Source organism: Saimiri boliviensis, chromosome 9 (genome assembly GCF_048565385.1).
Source record: "Saimiri boliviensis isolate mSaiBol1 chromosome 9, mSaiBol1.pri, whole genome shotgun sequence".
Classification (NCBI taxonomy): Eukaryota; Metazoa; Chordata; class Mammalia; order Primates; family Cebidae; genus Saimiri; species Saimiri boliviensis.
In genome coordinates, this window is record NC_133457.1 from 16,949,436 (window position 1) to 16,961,520 (window position 12,085).

Genomic DNA, 12,085 nt, shown 5'->3' on the forward strand with positions numbered 1-12,085 from the left:
CGCACACACACCCCATCTCCCAGCCAGTTCCTAGACTCGCGCCGCTCCCGAAACAGGACTCAAATCCGTAGTCCCGCCCACGGCCCCGCGGAAAACCAGGAGCGGCCGCTCGGGCAAGGCGCGGCCGGAATGCACTGGGCATGCTCGCCGGGGCGGGGAGGGCCGGGCTGCGCGCGGCGAATAGGAAGCCCTCGCCCAGCAGAGGCTGCGGGAGAGAGCGCGATGGGCCGCGGTGGTGGGCGCACGTTCCGTGGGGACTCATGCCACGCGCGTCCCGGCCCGACGCGCAATTAGCAGCCACCTCCGCAGCCAGCCGCCACCGCCTCCCCGCCCTCCCGGGCTGCCGCAGCGAGGAGCTCCTGCCGTCGCCTCGCGCAGGCTGCGGGCATTGTCCTCCCGGTTCGCTGCCCGGGCTGCCGCTGCCGCCGCGGATTGCTGCGGGGCCCGGACCCGCGCCCCAGGGACACGCCGGCCCGGCGCCCGGCCCCCGCTCGGTGGTTTCTGCCTTGCGTTCTTCTCTGGGCTACTCTCTCCTGGGTTTTTCCTTTGAAGCTGAGGAAGGGGAAGAGAAGTCCAGCCGCCAAGCCCAGCCTTCCCCCGCGCGCAGCCCCGTCGGGGCCGCGGCAGGCGCGGCGAGAGCGCTGACGGAGCCATGAGAGAGTACAAAGTGGTGGTGCTGGGCTCGGGCGGCGTGGGCAAGTCCGCGCTCACCGTGCAGTTCGTGACGGGCTCCTTCATCGAGAAGTACGACCCGACCATCGAGGACTTCTACCGCAAGGAGATTGAGGTGGACTCGTCGCCGTCGGTGCTGGAGATCCTGGACACGGCGGGCACCGAGCAGTTCGCGTCCATGCGGGACCTGTACATCAAGAACGGCCAGGGCTTCATCCTGGTCTACAGCCTCGTCAACCAGCAGAGCTTCCAGGACATCAAGCCCATGCGGGACCAGATCATCCGCGTGAAGCGGTACGAGCGCGTGCCCATGATCCTGGTGGGCAACAAGGTGGACCTGGAGGGCGAGCGCGAGGTCTCGTACGGCGAGGGCAAGGCCCTGGCTGAGGAGTGGAGCTGCCCCTTCATGGAGACGTCGGCCAAAAACAAAGCCTCGGTAGACGAGCTGTTTGCCGAGATCGTGCGGCAGATGAACTACGCGGCGCAGCCCAACGGTGATGAGGGCTGCTGCTCGGCCTGCGTGATCCTCTGAGGCGGCTGCCGCGCGCCGGCCGCGCTCTGCGCACAAAAGCCAAACGCATCCGACTGTCTAAATGTGATTTCTTTCTTGCTTTGAGATTGGAGACCGCTTTGCATTGGCCAGGGTGTCTTGGGATCCCTGCTGGCCTCCGCGGCCGGCGTCCCCTGCCTCCACCCTGTGCTTGAGGGGGTGTCCCGTCCTTCCCATCCGATACTCTGGTGGAAATGTGGCTCTTTGCAGCATGTACGTTTCTCCCTGATTGTGGCTGATGCATATTTCCCCGTTTAAGTAGCCAGCCGTTAGGGCGCAGTATGGGCAGCCTGACACCCACCAAGCAAAAGTTTCAGCCTGGGGGAAAAAAAAAAAACCGGTGGGGGAAGGGGTGGAGGAAAAGGAGGGGGAGAAGGTGGAAAGGGTTTTTCTTTTCTTTTTTCTTTTTTTCTTTTTTTGGTCAACAACCGTTTTTCTAGTTCCAAGTTTTAAATACATGGAAGGAAGTCCGGGAGAACCATATGAAGGAGCAGGAGAGGAAGAAACTTTTGTTTTTTCCTTGTTTTCCAGGAGTAGCTAGAAATTAAGATCGGGTTCCTTTTCTGCCAGCTTGGAAGGGCAACCCCATGACTGATTGCGATTCTGAGGATGTCTATGCAAAGTTGGATTCTTGTTACAGTGTATCCAATCTGAAGTATTGCACATCTGAACTGGGACTGTTAACACTGATGCCAATACAGTGTGGGGTGCCAGAAAGTGTCTGCTGATATTTGTGGAAAAAAAAAATCTATTTTGTTTACCTACTGTATCAAAGGGGAATCTGGGGGAGAACGGTAGTATTTTTTTTTTATCAGCTGTGAAAAAAATGTTACAGATCTGCACATTTTCGTGTGTACTATGGTATGTGTGTGTGTGGTGTGTGTGTGTGTATGTATGTGTATGAGTTTAGCCTTTTTGTTTTTGTTTTTTGGTTGGCAGTAACCGATTTTAATGACTTAGCTTTTTAAAATACAGTACAAAGACTTTGTAAATGTGATTCAGGGCCCCCAGCACCCCTGTGTCTGCAGAGTGCCTTCAAAACTCAGCTGTTCCAGCCGGTGCCAACCTGTGAACTTCCCACCATATCCCACAATCTGCTATTCCCCCAAACCACTTCCCAGTTTCCTTTCAGTAATCTTTCTGAAGGAGCCAGGACAATAGGGCCTGTTGTTTAGTGAATTTCTTTATTATTTTCAGCCTTTAAAATGTAATTTCCATCGTTTGCAATGAATTTGTTTCTTTTTTTTTTTTTTGGCTTCAATTTGTTTAAATTTTCAGGTATCTAGCTCCCCTTTTATATTATTTTTAATTTTTTATTACCTGTTATAGGGTGTTCCTCCAGAAGCAAAGAGCAAAATTTTACTGTTGTGATGTACCAGTTCTAACTAATTGTAATTTTTAATTTCATGCGTTTAATCATTGTCTCTTCATTTTAAGACTTTTAATACAAATGTCATTTTTAAAGAAACAAATCCAAAACTATTGTTTGTGTTTCTGTTTCATATTCAATGATTAATACAGTATCATAGCTGAGGTGGACTGGGTAGGTGCAAGATATTCTCCAGAGCTATTTGTCAAATTTTGAAGACAGAAGTGTCTCAGTGATAAGTTGGATGACATTACTCCCAACTTTTTAAGTTTGGAGAAAATCATCAAGGTCAGGGAAGGCCTGGGTATGGCCATTCCCATCTGATTACAAGATGAACAGGTATTTTGAATCTGACCTGACATGGAACAGTTTACCTCATTGTGGGTATTGTGGGTATGGAACAAGAGAACTCAGCTATTAATATTGCCTTAGATCTGGGAAAGTAACCATCCATCTGGCAAAGTAGGATGGCACTTTTAATTTTTTTCTTCCTTTTTTCCCCCATTTATATTATACATTGTGTCAAAAATGTATTTGGGAAAGATGGTTTTCAGTTCTGAAGTCATACCTACTGATGTTTTTTGCAGTACATTTGAATGGGTTGTGGACACTGTCTCAGCCCTTTTGAGATTTTGATTTGGAAATAGATTTAAAGGAAAACAGCCTAAGATAATATCCTTGTTCTCATTTACACCCTTCAGTTTGTGGACCATATTTGACCTCATGAGTTTTTCCTTTTAACAGTAGGAGGCAGTGTGAGCTTTTTATTTTTCTTAAGGTGGTCTTAGTAATAGAACTGCTATGTATGTTCATACATATCAAGAAACTGAGTACTTGGGTCTATGAAATCCGAAGAATCTTGACAAAGGGATTTATTCCCTTGACAAAACCAAAAGAAATGAACAGGCCACAGGTTTCTTTAAAGCTGTGTTAACATATCTTGCCTTAAAATGTGTGTGTGTTTGCTTTTCTTTTTTTAAATTTCTTACTTTCTTTTTGCCTAAGAGGCATCTTGTTACTCCAGCAATGGAGGAAGAACAGAGAATTTGTTCCTGGTGATGCTCCTACTGCCATTTCTTCCGCCCACTCTGATCTCACTTAAGTTTGTTGTCAAACACAGTTGGGAGGCAATAGTATCAATATTCTAAATGTAGAAATTAAAAGATACTGTATAAATATATGCCTTTGCAAAGATTCATTCTTGTATTTGAATACATTTAGTTGCTAAAGTAGATCCAAAATGTTGAAAATGCTGAAGTCATGTCAAGTACTGTCTGGAGGGTTTTTTAAGAAAAGGCATTTGGCATTTAACTGTCTCTTATTTTTAATTCTTTGGAAACCTTTTGACATAAAATGATGCCAAGTATCTAAGAAATGTATATACTGACGGGAAATATTTGAAAGTGGAAAATTGGAAATGAAATAGGTTGCTGGGTGCATTAATCACCTTCGCACAGGATTTAGTCACTTGCATGACTTCTTTATAGGTCGAGGATGGCAGAGCAGAAGATTTTAATATGCTTTTACTAAGTACTGTAAAATAAATGCTTTTTCGATTCTCAGTGAAAGCAATTTTATGTGTGCCTGAAGCAAGAAAATAGTGTTTTTGGTTTTATCCCCTGTTTTCTTGACAAACTTGAGAGAAATTAGGAACGTTGCTGTTTTTTTCTTAAAAATGTTTTTAGGAATATGTTAGTTTCTTTGCCTGTTAAGAACCCCTTTTGGTATTAGGGTGTGAAGAGATTAGAGCATTTGTTTCAATGAAAAAGTGTTAAAGGAAGTGAGTCAGGGAGGGCGGAGTTTGTTGTAAGGCAATCACCTGTCAAAACAGAAATTGGTTGGGAAAGGAGTCTTTATCTTGGGGAGCAAAAGCTGACTATTTTAAACTTGACCCCTGCTGTTTTTCAACAGCTTTTCATTTTGGTCTCTGACAGTCAACCCAGGTTTTATGTTATGTCAAAAGGGTTATTTTTGTCTTCCTTTTATACTAGCCTCAGGAAAGTTAAAGGTATCATCTTAGGTCTAACACTCTAGTTTTTGCCAGTAGAACAATTTCCATGTTGGTAACTGTTGTAGACTTCATTGAATCAGATTTTGGGACCAGATGTATTTGGGGATAGAATTCTTTAAATTTATGAGACTTCATGCTTCCTGATCACTTACTATTTCCTGTGGTTGGGGATCCTAGAATCCCTGATCCATTTGATCTGTTCAGGTAGTTTTGTCATTGTACCCTCTTTTGGGTCATATTCTACTATTTCTCACAGTGGGTATGAGAAACAAAGCTATATGTAGCAGTTGGTCTTGAGTAGATGCACCTTAACTGTCCTAAAAGCATAGTGTTTTTGTTTTTGTTTTTTTTCCTCAACAGCTGGAAAAAGTTTCTGCATTATAAATATAAAGGGAACCGAGATTTAATTTGGAGATCATCACTGTTAAAATAATATCAAACATTTGTCACAGTGTCTTACTTGGGGAAAGTTTGCTAATAAAAGTTTTGTCTGTGAAAATATGGTAAATTTAAAAATACGGATAGAATGTGGTATTCTTGGTTACAGTATTTTATGCAGACTATTAGGGATGATTCAATGCATTTAATTGAACATACTACTGCTAATTCTAGGTGAGATCTTTGTTAACTGGATTTTGAAAGTTTGAGAAGGCTATAGGAATCATCTAGTCCAAAGGTTCTCAAACTTGACCACATATCAAAATTACTTGGAGCTTAACACATGTACTGCTGGGACCCTACTCCAGTTTCTTATCCAGTGGCTCTCAGGTAGGGTCTCAGTTTTTATTTCTAACAAGTTTCCAAGTGATTGTGATATTGCTATTCCAGGGACCACACTTTGAAAACCAGTGATCTAGACTGAACTCCAAATGAGTGCTATGCTACTGAGAGCCACCTACATATTTAGAGACACAGACTTCATACGTCACACATTTTGGAGTGCTGTCTACTACAGTTAGAGAATAATCTCTTGAAATCTACAACTGAAGAGGACATATATCATTTATATTAAGACCGTTTAACTATTGTGTGTGAAATAAACATTGCGGGTAGCTTTTGATCATTTTCACATTATTACGGGAACATTTTGACTATGGTTTTCAATGTTAATTCAGAAGTTGACTTAAAATGAGAATGAGGTTAGAATAGGAGTGTAGCCTAAGTGATCAGAATCAACATTCCCCTTCTCCCCTACTCCCCCACGTAGGGAAAACAGCTCACAAATTTGGAAAGTATATCTTCAATAAAAGGGGACACTTTAAAGTATTTGTCTTCTCTTTAGTTCAATGTTAAAAAACGAAGATTTTTAACTTTTCATGGCAAGGGTTCTAAAAATCATTGTATTAGAGAGTTTAAATCTTAAGGTCATGGTAAGCACATGTGTATGTCAGTGACTCAGTTTCTTAGCCAGACTTCCAGGTATTAGTTAATTCCTTCTCAATTAGTTCTGTAGTCACTTCTGGGAAATTGCATACCACAAAACTGTGTATCTTGCAGTTTCTTTTGTTATGCATCTTAATTCCCTCAGAAGGTCCCCGATTTTAAGATCTGGGTTTTAAAGGTAGTTTGGGGGACTTCTAAAGAAACAATAGTAGATCTAATTACAAGTAGTGGATTGCTTGCTTCAAATTTCTCATTTACAATTCGCAAAGTTTAGTACCAGTTTATAGACCAAGGGAGTAATATTTAGATGCTACGAATAACGTCATCATGCTTAGGTGGGGAAGAAAGGAACTTACTCAAATCTCCATTTTCATTTTTAATGCTTCCTGGACTTGAGTTATTTTCTTGCTTTTGCCTCAAGAATAATAATAAATATTTTTGGTGAAAATCTTATCTTTGTTCAACCCTATTGTTACTGTCATTTTCATAGCACAATAGTCTACAGCTTTCTGTGGTAGCTTAATAGCTACTAATAGCTTTTAGTGGTAACTTAATAGCTAACTAATACCTGGAAGTCTGGCTAAGAAATGAGTCACAGACATACACATGTGCTTACCATGACCTGAAGATTTAAACTCTCTAATACAGTGATTTTTAGAACGAAATATGGAATGTTACATTTGAAACTATTCTATTAGAAGGTGAAAAATGTTGATTGAAGAATGGTAGGATTTTATCTTCCCTGCCTGTGATAAATTTATTAAGATTGTCTTTGGAGCTATGTCTTCCATTCTAACTATACAGAAATAAAATATTTTTTAAGTTTAGTTTGCTCATCTGATAAAGGAACATTACTATATACTATTCTAAGGTTTATTTTCAACAAACGTTACCGACATTTATGTTTGAGAGTTTGAGACCTATGACAGTTTTAGGGAGCCCCATAATCAAAAGGCTGGTGATAGTACAATGAAATGCTGACTTCAGTATATTTTTAATCTTGGCTTCCATTTTATGGTTATTTCTACTACTGTTAATATGGACTAATACTTGATTTTGTTAACCTGTTTACAAAACAGGTTTTGTTAACCTTTTTATTTTAGGGTTATATTTATGTTGGAATAAGATATTGTAAAAGTGTCCTATGAATTTATTTGCCATATATAAGACAATCAGAATTATGTGATAGTTTATTCTAATCCTGGTTAATAATCATTAGGACTAAACTAGTTTACATTAAAGAATGAAAAAAAAATTTTTGTTTAAAAAAAAAAATACAGAGACAGGGTCTTGCCATGCTGCCCAGGCTGGTCTCGAACTCCTGGGCTCATCCTCCCTCCTCAGCCCCACAAAGTGTTGGGAATTACAGGCTGAGCCACTGCATCCAGCCAGGGGTGACAGTTTCTAAAGCCTTAATTAGTGAAATGGTTTGTTTTGAGAAGCAGAAATGGCTAAGTTGTATAGACATTCAGGAAAAGCAAAATGGCCTTATGGCTATTGAAATTGTGAGTGTTAATCTGTTTTTTAAATTGGAGGAGACAGCTATTTGCATTTTTTCGTATCCAATTGACTAAACTTACTCTTTTTAAAATGAATTATCTTGCAAAATTATGTGAGGCTAAGTTTGTCAGAGGATTGAAAACGTGTGGTTGGTTGATTTGTGGTAATTGTGAAAAATTGCAAAGGCAGAAACATTTTTTTTAAAAATAGAGATTATTGATACCTTGTGAATACAGGTGTCCCCAAAAGGCCTGAGATCAAGCTTAATTGTTAACAATATAGTTGCAGTGGAAGTTGGTAAACAGCTGAAATTGATTGATTGATTATTCAACACTTACTGAGCACATACTACTATTATTAATAGCTGTTGTGTGAGCACTAATACTTAACAGAGGAAGTCAGGTGAAAGCACAACAGCTTTATGCTCTTTTTCACTATAATCTGTGAAATAGTGTATATTAATCGTATATGGAAAAGCACAGCTACATGTGTCATCAGTTACAATCCTGTGGGTCTGTTTGGCAGACAATAGAGCAGATAAATTTGTTGAACATTGGGTCTTTTCTTTGAAAGGTATGTGGAAATTGTAAATAAAAATGGATTCCATGAATTTTAAATAATAATTGTTCTGTTGTATGTGGAACTGTTTAATAAGACTGTCATTTATTTTTCTGCATCGTTTTTAACTTCCTTTTTGAGATTAGCTGAAATTGAACACTTACAAGGAGGAAATGATTTTACTTTTATATTTTCATGTCCAAGGGAAGAGGAAAACATGAAAAAGATTTATAAAATTTATTCACTTTTGTTTTTCTATAGTGAGGAAACAAAAGGAGAGGATAATTTAGGTTATATTCTCAAAGAAATAAACAGTCACTGAAATACAGTCTTTCAGGTTCTTCATGTAAAGAAGATTCAGGACAAGATATTTCTTTTGAAAAAGATAATCTTGTAAAAATGAGTGTGCCAAAGAGTTAAGTTGATGTTTTAAGTTTGCTAAGCTAATACTTTACACAAAAGCTCTCACGCTTATTGGAAGAAGGCAACCAGCTCAGAGAAAGAAATGTTGGGTAACAAGCTGGAAGAGATAACAATAATAGCAGTTATTGTAAAACCATATGAATTGAAGGGTGGAGTTGTGATTATTAACCTCCTGTGATTTGCAAGATGATTTCTAGTCACCATTTTGTATAGACTGTCTCATGAATTTAACATGTTTTTTAAATGTGGAAAGTTGCAGAATTATAGGGATAGCAGAATCGTTTATGTTATGTGGAGGTACTTCATTAAAAAAAATTTTGACTGCCATTGAACCATTTATGAAATGCAAATTTATTAAAGTTTCATAGCTTGAGTAAGGGTTTTAATATTTTATATGTTATCTGGCCATTTATAAAGTTTTCAAAATCTGATTATTCATGCACTCAGAATATTCTAATGTTATTTAATATACATATTAATATTAACAATATTTTAGATATTCTCTTTAGAGGCTGACATTATATTGAATTATATCTACTTCAGGAAAAGAGCCTCTAGGGATCTGTACTAGCATAATTCTATAAGAATATATATTTCAATAAAACATACTTTATATTTTAGATAGTTTTGAATTTAACTTTTTAAGTAGGTAATAGAATTACAAGTATATTTCAACATTATTCATCAAGGAGTGGAAAAAGTATTGAGGTTTGACTTTTTTTAACTGGGATTTTAGTTATCTTATCTTTAGTTAGTCATACTGGCTGAGTGTGGTGGCTCATGCCTATAATCCCAGCACTTTGGGAGGCCAAGGTGGGAGGATTGCTTGATCCCAGGAGTTCAAGACCTGCCTGGGCAACATAGGGAGAATCTGTCTCTACAGAATAAATAAATAAATAATTACTTAACCATATTACCTGTTTTTTTTTTTTTCTTTTGTATATCATTTCATTCATCTACATCTGGTTTATGCAAATGGTTCTCTAGTATAATACACATCAGTTGATTAAAAAAACCTAAAAACTGATGGCTATATAAATGCACTTTTTGAGTATTTTTCCACCATATTTGAGGTGCAGACTTAAACCAGAGATCATTGCCTCCTAAACAGACATTGACTTTAGGTTTGGGCATAAGCTCTGTTTTGGTTTTAAAACTAATAAATGAAGTTTGTTAGAAAATAAATTAGATTGTAAGAATATTTATCTTAATATACTTCGAACTGCCAAAAAATATTTGCAGACCATCTCTTCTTCCTCACTAATCTTGTGCTGAAGTAAAAAAAAATGAGAAATAAGCTCAATGCATCTCTAAGAGAATATTGTATCATGAAAGGCAGAGTAAACAATGAAAAATATTGTAAAAAACAAAATTGTTTTTTTTGCATTTTTGTACAAACCAGCTTTTATTTTGTTAATGAGAAAGTATAAATAGTGGTAAGGGTAATGAAATATCTTTCTGCATCATTTTGTTAGCATTGAGCAGGAGATCTTTGTACTGTTTGCTTGTTGCTAAGACATAGAATGTCATGGAGCCCGAGGTGGAATTGTTCTTCAGCTCACTCCTCCACTCCTGTGTTCTTCCAGTACTAGAGGATTTCCTTATGTTGGAAGTGATTTGCTGTGACTCAAGATTGAGGCTCAGGGCTCCTCCTGGGCAAAGGTGAAGAAGCCTAAGGGATGCAGTGCTGCTGCTGCTGTAATAAATTGGACTCACAGCAGAATTTCTCAACTTCGTCCCTGTTCACATTTTGAGCGAGATAATTTGTTACGGAGGCTGTCCTAGGCATTTTAGTATGTTTGGCAGCAACCCTGGCCTCCACCCACTCAATGCCAGTATCATCCTCCCTACCCCAGTGGTGAAAACCAAAAGTGTCTGCAGACATTGCTTCTGGGAATGGGGAGGGCAAAATAGTCCTTGGTTGAGAACCACTCCTGTGAACTAGACCTTGTGTGGATGGAGGAAGCATAAACCAGAGAGATTTCAATCTAGAGTAAGCTAGCAGCAGTTAAGACTTTCCTTCCCCTAGAGCATTGCAGCGCATGCTTCTCTTTAAAAATAGCAACTCTCTCCCTCTCTCGATTTTTTTTTTTTTTTTTTTTTTCCAGACGGAGTCTCATTCTCTGTCATCCAGGCTGGAATGCAGTGGTGCAATCTTGGCTCACCACAACTTCTGCCTACCAGGTTCAAGTGATTCTCCTGCTTTAGGCTCCCAACTAGCTATGATTACAGGTGCACCACCACGCCCAGCTAATGTTTGTATATTTAGAAGAGACGTGGTTTCTCCATGTTAGGCTGGTCTTGAACTCCTAACCTCAGATGATCTTCCTGCCTCAATCTCCCAAAGTGCTGGAATTGCAGGTGTAAGCCACCATGCCTGGCCTGCAAAACTATTGTGCTTCTGATAATATAACTTCAGTAAGTTCATTACATCCTCACTTAAGATAAATACATAGTATTCAGGGATTAATATTTGTTGAAAATTTTGGTTCCCTGGAGGGAGAAGGAATATTCAAAAGAGGAGTGTGTTCTGGTTGGGGTGATGAACTTGGACGGTCAAAGATTATCTTAGGGAAACCTGATGACTAAGCAGCCATGTATAAGTGTGAGAAGTCCTGAAGGGGAGGTTGAGAGCAACTGTGTTGCACTTTTGTTTCCTGCCCGTTTAAGTCTTTACTGGGAGACTGTTGGAAGACGTTCATCCTTTACTCATCTTCCTCCAGTTTACCTCACAGCCTCTTTCCAGCCCACTCTAGGCTTCTATTCAGTACCCGACCTCCCTGCTGGGATAGAAAGGATGCACTTTATGTATTCTGTCCTTTATTTTCATTTTTACAGTTAGCTCCTTTCATCCTTTCTCCTTTCTATTCTTTTCTTCCTTCTTAGCTACCTTCAGAACAAATAAGTGAGTATGTACAGGGCAACTCCTGCTGCTTAACTTCACACATCTGCCTGTGCCCAAACCTTTCAGCAAGGCTGTCAAGAAGAGGGCAGCAGAGACAGTGGTGATTGCATTGTAATATAGTGCCTCGAATCTGACAGCCTGCGGTTAGCATGTACAGGTGGCTGCCAACCCCTGGAATACAGTACGAAGTATCTTGTTAGCAAGTTCATTAATGTGGAATTAACTCAATGATCATGGATCTTTAATTTACTCTGAATCAGACATGGTTGCTTTTGTCCTTAAGTTTTAAATGAAATAGACATTTAAAAACCTATGCAGTATATTCCTAAGCTTTCAGCAATCACACTATTAGTCACCCTACCTGTTGGAACAATTATAATTCTACATTTTATAGGTGGCACATTTTGTTTGTTTGTTTGTTTGTTTTGTTTTGTTTTGTTTTGTTTTGGTTTTGAGGCGGAGTTTCGCTCTTGTTACCCAGGCTGGAGTTTAATGGCGCGATCTCGGCTCACCACAACCTCTGCCTCCTGGGTTCAGGCAATTCTCCGGCCTCAGCCTCCTGAGTAGCTGGGATTACAGACACGCGTAGGTGGCACATTTTGAAATTAAACATTCCTAGTATATAGTGAATGTCAAAGTTTTTTTTTTTTTTTAGATGGAGTCTCCCTCTGTCACCCAGGTTGGAGTGCAGTGGTGCTATCTCAACTCACTGCA

At 39.8% G+C, this 12,085-nt stretch overlaps 1 protein-coding gene across 1 annotated transcript; it reads left to right on the forward strand.

Annotated features, from left to right (window-relative positions):
* The first annotated feature begins 209 nt into the window (after positions 1–209).
* Positions 210–8,798, forward strand: RAP2B (RAP2B, member of RAS oncogene family). The gene has a single exon (XM_003925018.4). The coding sequence runs from the start codon at positions 653–655 to the stop codon at positions 1,202–1,204; it is 552 nt and encodes a 183-aa protein (XP_003925067.1). The 5' UTR covers positions 210–652; the 3' UTR covers positions 1,205–8,798.
* Positions 8,799–12,085: the final 3,287 nt, after the last annotated feature.